The 15,318-nt window shown below is 35.7% G+C and overlaps 1 protein-coding gene across 5 annotated transcripts in view; it reads left to right on the plus strand.

Annotated features, from left to right (window-relative positions):
- Positions 1–15,318, plus strand: part of LOC123554302 (RNA-binding protein FXR1-like) — a 68,808-nt gene that overhangs the window by 14,440 nt on the left and 39,050 nt on the right. For all 5 annotated transcript variants that reach the window (XM_045344360.2, XM_045344355.2, XM_045344358.2 and 2 more), the window contains exons 2-3: positions 2,548–2,600; positions 7,466–7,562. In XM_045344360.2, the coding sequence (XP_045200295.1) occupies positions 2,548–2,600; positions 7,466–7,562 (150 nt within the window). The remainder of the gene's footprint in view (positions 1–2,547; positions 2,601–7,465; positions 7,563–15,318) is intronic.

Consider the following 15,318-nt stretch of genomic DNA (forward strand, 5'->3'; position numbering starts at 1 on the left):
AGGTCACTATGTCAAGTAATAGAAAAAACGACGTCATACTCAAAACTTGGTCATGTGGGAAGAGGTGAGCGATTCAGGACCATCATGGTCCTCTTGTTTGATATTTTGATCGATGAAACCCTGAATACCAGTATTTGATACATATCGAGAGCTGGTACCACCCCTTATGAACAGTATCTCATTCGAATAAAGCCGAAAGTAAACTGTGTAGAAATACATTACATAATTATTCTAATCAAATCAATGAAAGTCAGTTTTATGTAGTTAATATTTTACATGTCATTCTTTTACCATGGATACCAAATAATTGTGTCTATAATTACAATTAATCCCATGGTTGATCAGGGTTTCCACTGGCCTTAATTTTTTTTTCGCCACAAAATATCGAAGTCGGTGATGCATTTCTGGGGGGGGGGGGGGGGGGCTTGCATGGGGTGTATTCTCAAACACACTGTGCATGTTGCAACAATTTGTAATTCTTATGGTTTATTTAATTGTTGAAATTTTCATGGGTTGTGTGGGTGGGGGGAGGGGGGCTTTCCCCCTGGAAATTTTTGAAGTACAGGCATGAAATGGTAGCGTCCGGTGCATTTTTAGGCCCAAAATTTTGAGGTAATGGCGGGGTTAGTACCCCTTGAAATTAGAAAATACAAGTATGGAATGGTGGCCTCTGGTGCGTTTCTGGGTCTAAATTTTGAGAAAATATTATTAGTATTCCTTTGCCAAAATAGTATGGTGCATCCTTGATGAGTATAGGCCACTTCTGGGGTGCAGGGGGGGGGGGGGGAGCTGGAACTTATATTTCAAATAAAAGGGTTTTGAAAATCAAACAAACGTTAACAGTCTGATGCAAGATTAGAGTCTAATAGAGATATACTTGTTGTTGTATTTTGCATCTAACAAAATTAAATTTTAACTTAAAAATAATTTGCAAAAGCAGGTCTTCCCTGAATTACCAAAATTAATCGGAAATTGGGGTCGTGAAAATGTGTGACAAACGAAAAAAGGGGCAATCTGGACTAGCATTATTTATAAAATGAAAATTCATAACTTATTTTCTACGGCCAGAGTTAATTTTTACCATTGATTTTTGCTTGTTTATCGCAGTTTTTCATTGAATTTGCCAAAATCAATCTACGATCATGATTTAAAAATTATTGGAAATTATCGCGGATGTCCCGTCGTTCTACAAAATATAACTTTGAAATGGCTACTTTGACACTTCTTTCGTGATTCCGCTCGTTAAAACATGTATTAATCAGATTTATACGAAAAACATTGCCGTGAAATTTATAACTGATTTGTGTTTTTCATTTAACACCTGTCATTGACTTTTTATTCAGCCCGTGAAACATGATTTTCATTTCTTTGACGATAACAGTAAACTACCTCGCCAAATTACTTCAATCAACGATGACATATGTAAAGGCGGAGCTAAATAATTTTGCCGATAAAATACGTCACGCATTGTACATCCAAAGCTGTCAATGGTTTATCGCATATTTTATCAAAGATCGAGATGCACGTGGCAGCTTTGTGTAATGGATGGCGAATCACTAATCCCGCCGTTGGTGACACGCTGTGTATTGTGAATTATGAACGGAAACGGCCGCGGGTAATATTGATTTTTAGGCTAGATAGAGAGATTTTTAGCAAAGAAATACACATTATGAAAAAAAATACATGTACGGCAAAATATTTTTTCGCCACTTTTTTATTTTTTTCGCCATTGGCGACTTTGGCGAATTGCAGCGGAAACCCTGGTTGATAAATAATTTCTTTATAAAACATTGTTTTTTACACACGCACATGTTGACAATTAAACGCTTAGTGTCAAAGACGTAACTGCGGTGCTAATTGCCTGAATACAATTGCCTCTTGTGTAACAGATAATTTGATTCACTTACACACTTCTCGCGAAAATCTCACAAGTACCTGAAGTAGGCTGAGTTTAAATTATGCTATCAGCCTGTTTGTATTTGTTAACTGACTGTATTCAGCACTCATTTTGACATCGTGCAAATTGTCAACAATCTGAGTAGTGGTAATTACAGAGCTCGGATCCATAAAATAATCTGGTGCTTGCAACAAAATTAAATATGTAAATAACCCAAAATTGCTGGAAAAAGGAGGTCGGTACTTACAAACAATCCCTAATGGGCTTTTTTAGAGATACGGCTCCATACCTCTAAAAACAGGTTAAGAACATGTGACTTCTGATTTTGATGGTTTTGTAACGTTGACTTCTATGGAGCTTATATTTTTAATTGGTCACTGAGGCAGTTTGTCAGTAGTAATGGGCTGACCCCCGCTCAACATTCTAGTTCCATTAATTTCTACAGATGTGTATTTATATTAATTATATGTTTACCACCATTGACCTTAAGTTATTCTTAATCTTATTTGTTAATTAATGATTATCAAGTTCTTTTCTCGAAATTTATGAAAACACTACTATCAGAGCTTAAAATGATATTGAAAAATAAAGCAAGAACCATTTCAAAGTTTCAGTGACTCATAACATTTTGCCTTTTTTTTCAATTTCAGGGGTTTATAAAGAATATTCATGATGATGAAGTAACAGTTTCTTTTGAAAATGAGTAAGTATCAACTTTTAAGTCTCTATTACCATTTTACACAATTTTTGAGCTGCTTGATTTAAAAGGTTATGATGGTGCACTAGCAAAACTCTATAAAACTGTATAACGATGTAGCATGTCTTGCTGTCTAGTAGAAATTATCAGAAAGCAGATCTGTCAAAGTTCTTCTTTAGGGGAAGGTGGCTGTGTTCATACAGGGGGTGGGAAGTGCGGTAATGTCCTAAAGAGGGATTTTTATGGCCCCCCTTCAAAGAAGGTTGCAGATGTTGGTCGGTCGGTCGGTCGGTCTGTATGTAGACCAATCTGTTTCCGGATGATAACTCAAGAACGCTTGTGCCTAGGATCATGAAAATTGATATGAAGGTTGCTCATCACCTGCATATGACCCCTATTGATTTTGAGATCTTTATGTCAAAGGTCAAGGTCACAGTGACCCTGAACAGTTTTACGGTTTCTGGATAATAACTAAAGAATGCTTGGGCCTAGGATCATGAAAGTTGATAGGGAGGTTGACCATGACCAGCAGATGACCCCTATTGATTTTGAGGTCAGTATGTCAAAGTTCAAGGTCACAGTGACCCGGAACACGGTTTCCGGATGATAACTCAAGATTGCTTGGGCCTAGGATCAGGAAAATTGATAGGGAGATTGATCATGACCAGCAGATGACCCCTATTGATTTTGAGGTCATTTGGTCAAAGTTCAAGGTCAAATTGGCCAGGAACAGTTAAACGGTTTCTGGACGATAACTTGAGAACACTTGGGCCAAGGGTCATGAAAGATGATAGAGAGGTTCATCATGTCCAGCAGATGACCCCTATTGATTTTAAGGTCAATAGGTCAAAGGTCAAGGTTACAGTGACCCGGAACATTTTAACCTTTTCCAGACAATAATTTGAGAAAGCTTCGGCCTATGATCATGAAACTTGATAGGGGGTATGGTCATGACCTGTAGGTGACTCCTATAGATTTTGAGGTCTGTAGGCTAAAGATCAAGGTCACATTGTCCCGGAACAGTTAAATCCTTTCCAGACAATTCCTTGAGAATGCTTGAGCCTAGGATCACTAAACTTAATAGGGAGGTTGATCATGACCAGCAGATGACCCCTGTTGATCTTGAGTTCAGTAGGTCAAAGGTCAATGTCACATTGAACCAGAACGGTAGAACTTTTGTTTACAGTGAGCAAATGATTTCTGTTCCTTGTGCAATTACTGAATGCATCAGGGGGGGAGCATTTCGTGTTTGACCGGCTCTTGTTAAAATAGAAGTGAAAGAGATTATATAATTTAGTTTAATAGTATTTTCTTGTGCATAGTTTTTCTAATGTCCATAATTTTTAGCATGAACCGTTGACTATCCCGCTCAAGCACTAGAATATTATTATTTGTCAAAATATGGGTGGGAGTAGGAGGGAACCATACTTTTTGGAGAGGGAAATAGGGCCAAATTTTGACCCCAAAAGAGAATGGCCCAGAAAATACACTGATTTAAATGTTCACATAAATTATTATGTCTCCCGAGACATACTGATTTACTGACTTCTGTCTTTATGTCACAAATCTTGTCCGCGCTCTAAGTCAAAGAGTTCTCAGCTGATCTTGACCAAACTTGAACAAGATGTGTTTGACAATAAGTCCTCGGCCAAGTTCGATAACTAGCCAAGTCGGTTTAGGCATTTCAGAATTACGGCCCTTGAATTACCGAAAATTGCTCTGTACACTGATGTCTGCGCTCTAAGTCAAACAGTTCTCATCCGATCTTCACCAAACTTGAACAAAATGTGTTTGCCAATAAGTCCTCAGCCAAGTTTGATAACTAGCCAAATCGGCACAGGCCCTTGAATTACCGAAAAGATGCCAGCGATACATGTATTGGTTGAGTCAGATACACTGGAGAAGAAATGCCAATCTATTATGATTAGGAAGTTGTGGGAGACATGCGCTCAAAAGCAGCTGTAGTTTAATTATGTATTAAGATTTAATGCCCCATTCTCCGTCCGTCAGTGTGTACGTCTGTGCATCCGTTCATGTAAATTCTTGCCCGAGCTGTAACTCTGCCATCCATTAAGGGATTTTGAAATAACTCGGCATAAATGTTCACCATAATGAGGTGACATGTCGACCCCTGGCTCCAAGGTCAAGGCCCACAGTTAGAAGTTGAAGGTTGTCAGGGTCTGTTTTGTGTCCAGTTCATTACTGTGCCATCCATGAAGCGATTTCGAAATAACTTGGCATAAATGTTTACCAGAATGAAATGACATGTCATATGCAAGACCTGGAGCCCTAGCTCCAAGGTCAAGGCCACACTTAGAAGTCAAAGGTTAACAGGGTCTGTTTCATGTCCGGTCCATAACTCTGCCATTCATGAAGGGATTTTGAAATTATTTGGGATAAATGTTTTCCACAATGAGACGACATGTCATGTGCAAGATCCAGACCTCTAGCCCAAGGTCAAGGTCACACTTAGAGGTTAAAGGTTAACATGGTCTGTTTCTTGTCCGGTCCATAACTCTGCTATTGATGAAGGGATTTTAAAATTACTTGGCATAAATGTTCCTTATATTGAGATGCATGTCATGCACAAGACAGAGACCCCTATCTCCAAGGTCAAGGTCAATAGCTCATTTATCAAGGGATTTGAAAATAATTTGACAAAAATGTTAACCATATTGAGGTGTGTCATGCTTATGACCCAGGTCTTTTTGGTCAAGTCAAGGTCATGAAATGATGTGTGTTTTTTTTTTTTGCGCAGACAACTGTAGCATTCTTGGGCATGCTTCAGGGGCATTTGTAACCAATAGTGACAGCTCTTGTTTGCTGTATTATGTAAGCAAGTTGAAATACATGTAAATAGGGTCAATTAGGGAGAAATTTTGCCAAAGTTTTGATGAAGAGATGGGGAGGGTGGGAACATACCTTTTAGGTAGGGGAATTAAAATAGAACATGGTATTCACCATCAAACTGTGTAACCAGTAACTAAGAATATATGTCTATATGAATATTATACTAAAATATGTTTGCGCATATATCTTAATATGCTGTCAGCAGTTTCAGTCCAGTACTGTATTTGATGTGTTGCATGTTTTTCTCCCTTTTGTGAGGTATTTTGTTACTATGTGTATGTGCTAAATATATATTAACAGTTTACAGGTCATAAATGTTTGATAGTAGCTTTAGATTGTTTATTATTGCACTGTCAGTCAAGAATTGTGTAACTACGTTTGCACTATCAATCAAGAATTGTGTACTTTATCTTTGCACTGTCAGTCAAGAATTGTGTAACTTTATCTTTGCACTGTCAATCAAGAATTGTGTAACTTTATCATTGCACTGTCAATCAAGAATTGTGTAACTTTATCTTTGCACTGTCAATCAAGAATTGTGTAACTTTATCATTGCACTGTCAATCAAGAATTGTGTAACTTTATCATTGCACTGTCAGTCAAGAATTGTGTAACTTTATCATTGCACTGTCAATCAAGCACTGTCAGTCAAGAATTGTGTAACTTTATCATTGCACTGTCAATCAAGAATTGTGTAACTTTATCTTTGCACTGTCAATCAAGAATTGTGTAACTTTATCTTTGCACTGTCAATCAAGAGTTGTGTAACTTTATCATTGCACTGTCAATCAGGAATTGTGTAACTTTATCTTTGCACTGTCAATCAAGAATTGTGTAACTTTATCATTGCACTGTCAATCAAGAATTATGTAACTTTATCTTTGCATGGTCAATCACGAATTGTGTAACTTTATCTTTGCACCGTCAGTCAAGAATTGTGTAACTTTATCATTGCACCGTCAATCAAGAATTATGTGACTTTATCTTTGCATGGTCAATCACGAATTGTGTAACTTTATCTTTGCACCGTCAGTCAAGAATTGTGTAACTTTATCATTGCACTGTCAATCAAGAATTGTGTAACTTTACCTTTGCACTGTCAGTCAAGAATTGTGTAACTTTATCTTTGCACTGTCAGTCAAGAATTATGTAACTTTATCATTGCACTGTCAATCAAGAATTGTGTAACTTTATCATTGCACTGTCAATCAAGAATTGTGTAACTTTACCTTTGCACTGTCAATCAAGAATTGTGTAACTTTATCATTGCACTGTCAATCAAGAATTGTGTAACTTTATCTTTGCACTGTCAATCAAGAATTGTGTAACTTTATCATTGCACTGTCAATCAAGAATTGTGTAACTTTACCTTTGCACTGTCAATCAAGAATTGTGTAACTTTATCTTTGCACCGTCAGTCAAGAATTGTGTAACTTTATCATTGCACTGTCAGTCAAGAATTGTGTAACTTTATCTTTGCACTGTCAGTCAAGAATTATGTGACTGTGCTTTTAGCTTATGATTGAGTATCTTTATGCTTTTAGTGTTGGACTGTGTATCTTTCTCCTGTCAGTCAATAATTGTGTAACTTTGTGCTATCAGCTTAGGATTAAGCATCTTTAGCTTTTAATGTAGGACTTGTCAGTCTAGAATTGTGTTACTTGGCCCCTTTTAGGGGTTGCTAGGGCTAAAAGTAAAATACATTTGAATGACTACTTATCGTGAACCACTCAGTGGATCTTCATCAGACCTGGCCTATGGCATCAATATAAGGTCCTCTCATAAAAAACTTGTTCAGTTTGGGGTGTTTGGCCCGTTTTAGGGTCAGATGGTTAAGGTCCCCTTCAGGTGAGTGACTTAGGTCCATTTGGGCCTCTTGTATTTTGTAAGTGTGATGTTAAAAAGACAAAAACTCAGAAAGTAAAAAATTGTTTGTATACCTAGTTATTATAATAATAATAAGTATGAAGAGTGAATAGTTCTTTATCTGTTAAAATAATAAGATATGCTTGTTCTTTCAGCTGGCAGCCCCCAAGAAAAGTAAAGTTGACAGAAGTTCGTCCTGCACCAAATAAACTTACAGAAAAACCAGAATATAAGGAAGGAGACCAAATTGAGGTATTGAAATTAAATGTACATAGAATATATTGATCACCTAAAATGTGAATTTTCCCCCGTTCCAAATGGTTTTAATCCCTATAGAATTAGGTACTCTGTTAGAATGATTTGGGCATCTCTGTGGCTAAGTGGTTATGGTTCCTGACTTAGAATCATTTGCTGCTCAAGACAGAGGGTTTGAAACCTTGCTTGGTTTCATTCTCATGGACGAGTTATCCAGCTAGTTTATGGAAGGTCATTGTTCTATGCAGGTGCCCGCTCATATGGCACCTCGACCTTCCTCCACCATTGGAACAGGAAAAGTTATTGCTTGATCAAAATTGTGTCCAAAATTTGGCTTAAAACCCAACAACACAGATAGTGGGGGGCTGTGTTATCCAGCAGGTGAAGATCTTTGTCTGCAAATTGCTTCCTTCTCTTGAAACTTGACTTGGTTTGAACTTTGTGGAAAGCCAGGTGTCATATTTTTTAAAATGTGTAAGACATCTAATTTACTTGGTGAGTGTTTGCTGTTTCTCTCAAAAGTTAAGAACTTTGTAGCCCTTTTTCAACAGCTAAAGCTTGAAAAGGATGCTTTATATTCCACTTGGGATAGTTTCACCCTAATAAAATCCTTCGATCAAGGCCATAACAAACTTTCTCTAAAAAAGAAAAATATCTTAAAGAGGTACATTGAACTTTGTTTGTAGACATCACTTACATTTCATGAACATTTGATACCTTTAGTGCCATGTATAAATGCTATCCTTGAAAAATTTTTTAGTTGGAAAATATAACTAGAAGAGATATATTTTGAATGATCAAGATGAAAAAATCTTCTTATCAGATAAGTATGGGAGAAAAAAGTTCCACTTATATCTGTCTGATTTTGTAAACATCAGATTTGACTCATAGGTATTGGTAAATATCAAATAGTACATGGTAGTAGTAGAATGGTAGAGATTGTTAGAATTCCAGACTGGTTATATCATTATAATCTGTATCTCTGCTGCCAGTATATGCAAACTGTAAACCAGTCAGCTGTAAAACACCTGAGAGATTATCAGAAAAAAATATCTTTTCCTCTGATAACATGATGTTTTTTTCTTACTTGAAATTCTAGTTTCTTTTCTCAGCATCATGGTAACACAGTATTAATTTTATATATCACAGAAGTAATAAATGTTGGATTTTAAAACTTTCTGCTTCTAAATAAGCAGATTTTTATTGAGAGTTTCTAGAAAATAACACTGCCAAGATTTATTAAAACCCAATTAAAAGTTTAAGTAGGCTTGAATTATTTAGAATTTTATAGATTTCAGAACTGTTGAAAATCCCTTTAGTTTGGAAAAGTATTAGTGCAAAGTGCATTTTAGCTCGACTATTCAAAGAATCACCCTGGTGTTGGCGTTGGCGTCAGACTTTGGTTAAAGTTTTGTATGCAAGTATATATGGCTATCATTTAAAGGCATATAGCTTTGAAACTACTTTCTTTTTCTCTTTCTAGGTCAATTATCAACCTCATTGGGTCAAGTCCCATAACTCTACTTGTATTTTGGTCAAATCATGCCCCCTTTTGGAATAAAACTTTTTTTTCATGCAAAGTAATAATTTATCTCCAAATCACTAATGCAGATAGTATGATACTGAATTGAAACTCTATAGATATTTTAACATTTAGGGTAATATTCCTGCTTCTGGGAAAACAGTTTGAATAGTCGAGCAGCAGCTATCTTACGAACAGCTTTTGTTATTCACAACATTTAATGGTTTGTCAATCTGTTAAAGGTCAAATATATTTATGGGCTTCTTTTATTGATGTTTAGATAAAAATATGAATACATCTACCTGCACATCCATGTATTGTACCCATGATATAGTGACTTGAACATGAGTGGTACCTTTTATAAGTAAATGACCAACCCTAGAGCTACACCAGATATCAAGCTGTGTCTAGGATATATACCTCCATTTACATTTATAGTATTTTTCAGCAGTAGAGCCGAAACTTGGTTAGCACCTTCCAGCAAAGATCAAAATAAGTTCAAACACCACCTTGTCACCTTTTTGACCTCTCTTCAAAGTCAGAGGTACTCTTTTACCTGATTTTGGTCAGACTTGAATGCTTATTCATGTATTCATTCATACCATATCTCTGTATTTTCTTGCCATAGGGGCTCAGAGGGTGTTGAAACCTTCAGACATGAAAATAGCTAAGATATCTTTCAAGAAAGAAGGCTGCCATGTCATACTGTATGACCCTGTAGTGCTACTCAAGGGCTGTACAAGATAATTAATCTTGACCAAGACCTAACATCTACTTACACTATAGATGCATTGAGTTAGTAACTTGAGGTACTAAATCAGAAAGAAATTTAGTTAATAAGTGACATACACCTGGCACTAATGCTCTACCATACATTAGCAGTCATCATGTTGATATACATCTGATAAAATAGAGAAAATATTATGGAGAAGGAATTTGTGGTTTCTTTGTAACAGCTGAACATACAATTTATTTTGCTTAAGGAAGATTTTGGTATAATTTAACCCAGTGTAAATTTGGTGAAAAAGCATTGAATTTCATTTTTGGTTGCTTTTTTCTGTTATGCTAATAAATTTATAAGCATATAAATTTTTTTTTAAAAAGTCTTGAGTCATTAAAGTTGAGGTACACATGGAATTCAGCAACTACTCATTGATTTGTTATCAAGGCTTCACATAGTTTTCATGAAATGCACACATAGATTGTAGCTGATAAAATTCTTCATATTTGATAGGCTATCTTATAAAATGAAGTGATTTTTGTGCACGTGTTAGCAAATATAATGTCCTTATAGTTACAAAATTAGGTTTAAAATCAGGTGAACAGTAATTTGATCATGTTAAACAAGACAGCCTTTTCTGTCTAGAACAAAAGAATTTCTGAGAAAAATAGAACAGTAATTAATCATGTTTGTCATATTTCTTGTAAGCACACCTGAACAGATCAATGGACTGTACTCCTGGTTAATATTAGTATTTTAGCAGTCATATTTCTGAAGCAGTCTTAATCAAACCTTGACAGGGAGTAAATGGCCATGACACCTAGCAATTTTATAGGCCTAATTGGACCATTAGGTCTGTTTAAGGGTTATGGTCCTAGATATATTATATAATTCCATGTGTAACCTTTAAACAATTTAACTTCTTTGTTTTTCGGCAAATCTAAAAGAAAATACAGAATGTGTCTGACCTTAATATATCATTTAAATTTGGTTATTGGTTGGTTTAGTTTTATGTGCCCCTGATTTAAAAATCAAGAAATGACATATTTCACTATGTTTACACTGTAGTACCTTCATTTCTTTTACAATCATAAAGATATTTAAACAGATTGTTTATACCAGTAAGGTCTCATTAAAGTTTGGTTATGAGCTGGATCAGACATGGTTGTCAGGAGTGATCTGCCCTTGATTTATCTCGTCTGTAGCATGTTTAGACTGAATGTTAGGTTGTTTGTTTGTGCTCTGGGTAGCCCATAAAAGGGTTATACCAAGTCGATTAGATTATAGAGGATAGGTTGCCAAAAAAAAAAAAAATTGTGCTTAGTTATTTAGAGGCTCTTTAACTTTACCCTGCTAAATTTCTATTTAAAATGGACTGATCTGTCATTTAGTTTGGGCAGTGCCATTTATTATTCGGAGGGGTGTTCACTGAAAATTAACTGACTAAATAGCAAACAGTTCAGACCAAAATAAGCTTGCACGGATGTGGTTCATCTGTGTTTGCACTGGTCACAATAACAGAATCACTTGCTGTTAGCAGGGTTAATTATGGTTACTCTGATGGTGTTAAAGCTGTTTCATCTAGAAAAGCTGTTGGTTACTTGGGACTGTAGTAGGGTAACTGCCTCTCATTTACATTGAATATGGTGTAATTTCAAAATAATCTTTGCAAAGAAGAAAAAAAAACTGAAATATAGATAATAATTATATATTTCATATTTTCCTTTGATTTGTATCTGTTTAAAGTACATATTATGTAAGCATGAAGAAATAACACTTCTTCTTCATAGTTTAGGAAGTTAGAAGTGAATTCTGGTAAAAAATGAGTTATTAGAATGTTGGCACCAGAGATGTGGAGAATGAATTCTGGTGGAATTGCTGCGTTTAGTTTCTGATCCCATGTAGAATACAAATAGTTCATTTGTAATACATTTTGTAAATGATAGGGTAATGCACTCAGTTGGAACTGTTTCATCTGTATTGAAGATGTATCTTGCAAGCCAGATAGACATATCAGCATTGATGTATTAAACATGTAAACAAGATTTCTTTGATATACAAATGAGAGTTTCCTTGTACAAGGCAATGTTGCTACTTGTTAGCTCTAATATTTGTGCAGCACTTAGAATCATTTTATTATAAATTGGTGAAAACTAGGCTTGAAAAGTATTGACTAACTAATATTAATACTTGCTATGATTTCTTAAAGATATACCAGACCCAAATTATGAAGGTGGCCCAAATATTATACATAATTATGCCCCCCTTCAAGGAAGGTGGGGTATATTGTTTTGCAGATTTCAGTCGGTCGGTCTGTCTGTAGACCAATCCGTTTCCGGATGATAACTTAAGAATGCTTTGGCATAGGATCATGAAAGTTGATAGGTAGGTTGGTCATGAACAGCAGATGACCCGTATTGATTTTGATGTCAGTAGGTCGAAGGTCAAGGTCACATTGACCCAAAACAGTTAAATGGTTTCAAGATGATAACTCGAGAACGCTTGGGCCTAGGATCAGAAAAGTTGATAGGGAGGTTGGTCATGACCAGCAGATGACATATTGATTTTTAGGTCAGTAAAAAAAGGTCAAGGTCAAAGTGACCTTGAACAGTTAAACCATTTCTGGACGATAACTTGAGAACACTTGGGTCTAGGATCATGAAAGTTGATAAGGAGGTTGGTCATGAACAGCAGATGACCCCTATTGATTTTGAGGTCAGTAGGTCAGAGGTAAAGTTCACAGTGAAATGGAACAGTTAAACCATTTCCAGACGATAACTAGAGAACACTTGGGCCTAGGATCACAAAACTTTATAGGGATGTTGATCATGACCAGCAGATGACCCCTATTTATTTTGAGGTCAAAGGTCATGGTCACAGTGACCAGGAACAGTAAAACCAGTTCCAGATGATAACTTGAGAATGATTGGGCCTAAGATGATGAAACTTAATAGGGAGGTTGATCATGACCAGAAGATGACCCCTATTGATTTTGAGGTCAGTAGGTCAAAGGTCAAGGTCATGTTGACCCAGAACAGTAGAACAATGCAGTGACCAGATCATTTCTGTTCCTTGTGCAAGTACTGAATGCATGTATCTTAGTGAAAGATTGGTTTCGGATGTCTCAAAAAAATTATAGTAAGGCATTTTTTTTTTTTGGAATAAAAAATTGACTAGAATGAAAGTTGTGGAGAACTATACATGAAGGATTTTAATGTTTGAAGAGATCTACATTTTATTACTATACTTACATTTCATAGAACAAGAGCATTCAGTTTAGGTTGTGTTTGTGTGCTGTTCTATAATTTATATAAAAAAAAACAATCCAAAAAGGAAGAAAACATGGATGATGGAGAGCCCTTTGACCTATAGCCTGTATGATATTCAAACTTAATATGCATGACCCTGTTGATGTTGAGGTCAGTAGGTCAAAGGTTACAGTCAGTTACTGTTACAAAAATCATTTCTGTTCATTTATCTATGATTCTGGACCTCAAATAACAAGGGTGTTTTGTTGAAGTTGCTTTTCATAATTATATCCCAGAGCATCCATTTTTAGCTCATCTGATTTTTTGAAAAAAAATGATGAGTTATTGCCATCACTTGAGCGGTTGTCGGCGTCGGCGTCTGCGTCGGCGTTGCCTGGTTAAGTTTTATGTTTAGGTCAGCTTTTCTCCTAAACTATCAAAGCTATTGCTTTGAAACTTGGAAGACTTGTTCACCATCATAAGCTGACCCTGTATAGCAAGAAAAATAACTCCATCTTGCTTTTTGCAAGATTTATGGCCCCTTTTGTACTTAGAAAATATCAGATTTCTTGGTTAAGTTTTATGTTTAGGTCAACTTTTCTCCTAAACTATCAAAGCTATTGCTTTGAAACTTGGAATACTTGTTCACCATCATAAGCAGACCCTGTACATCAAGAAACATAACTCCATCTTGCTTTTTGCAAGAATTATTGCCCCTTTTGGACTTAGAAAATCAGTTTTCTTGGTTAAGTTTTATGTTTAGGTCAGCTTTTATCCTAAACTATCAAAGCTATTGCTTTAAAACTTGCAACACTTGTTCACCATCATAAGCTGACCCTGTACAGCAAGAAAAATAACTCCATCCTGCTTTTTGCAAGATTTATGGCCCCTTTTGGACTTAGAAAATATCAGATTTCTTAGTTAAGTTTTATGTTTAGGTCAACTTTTTCTCTTAAACTATCAAAGCTGTTGCTTTGAAACTTGCAACACTTGTTCACCATCATAAGCTGACCCTGTACAGCAAGCAACATAACTCCATCCTGCTTTTTGCAATAATTATTGCCCCTTTTGGACTTAGAAAATCATTTTCTTGGTTGAGTATTATGTTTAAGGCAACTTTTCTCATAAACTATCAAAGCTATTGCTTTAAAACTTGCAACAGTTTTTCACAATCATAAGTGGACACTGTACATCAAGAAACATAACTCTATCCTGCTTTTTGCAAGAATGATGGCCCTTTTTAGACTTAGAAAATCATGGGTAGGACAATATTTCTATTATACAAAAAAAATCAGATGAGCGTCAGCACCCGCAAGGCGGTGCTCTTGTTATACTAATCTGTTCCAACAGTTTTTCGAATTTTGAGCAAAATCAGTATCATAAATATTGGATTTTTATATAAATTTTAATGATATTTCTTTTTATCAGGCTGTTTTTCACTTATGTTACATTCACATCTCATGCCAAACTGTGTACATATAAGGAATATGGAATTTTTAACTCCATCTATAAATGAGTATCTTTAAAATACCGACGAAATTCCACATCAGTCATTGCCCATGCCAACAAGTTTCAAATGATGATCTTTACAAGAAGGTGCTGTAAACATGTACAAGTCTGTATTTTGAACCTTTACCTTGATAGCTATCAGACTGAATATTCCCTGGCAGTCAGTAAATATTAGTTTTCCAGATTACCTGCACAATGTGGTGGGTGCTTTTCTACAGAAATTAATGTAATTATAATAGTTTGATGGTTATAATAATATTCATGTTACAGGTATGATACCTAGTGTTCATGCCAATACAATGAATCGATGATTTCTATTGTATTTAGGATAAAATATTAATTTGCATTTATAAATATTTCAATAAGAAGAGGTCAAACATTTTGATATATACTTTCATTCAAAAATATAAACTTATAGCTAGAATATCATCATTTACTGATAAAAGCTTCAAAATAAGTTTCAAAGCAAAAGAACATCTTCCCGTTCCTTCTTGACAGCATGCAGCACAGAAGGGTCTTACACTTCCTTATCCCAGTTTAGGCCCTTAAGTTTGGGGGTTCTAGCCCTTTCTTGTTCATCATGTTGCAGTTTTATCAAGGTTACCATTTTTGTGCTAGAAAAGAATACTTCAGATCATAAATGCCAAGAGAATGCATCTGCATTTTTATGCCCCCGAAGGGAGGCATATTAGATTTCAACTGTCCGTCTGTTCGTTAGTTCGTTTGTCACAACGTTAGCTTTTTGCATAAAGG

Source organism: Mercenaria mercenaria, chromosome 7, assembly GCF_021730395.1.
Source record: "Mercenaria mercenaria strain notata chromosome 7, MADL_Memer_1, whole genome shotgun sequence".
In the NCBI taxonomy this organism is placed as follows: Eukaryota; Metazoa; Mollusca; class Bivalvia; order Venerida; family Veneridae; genus Mercenaria; species Mercenaria mercenaria.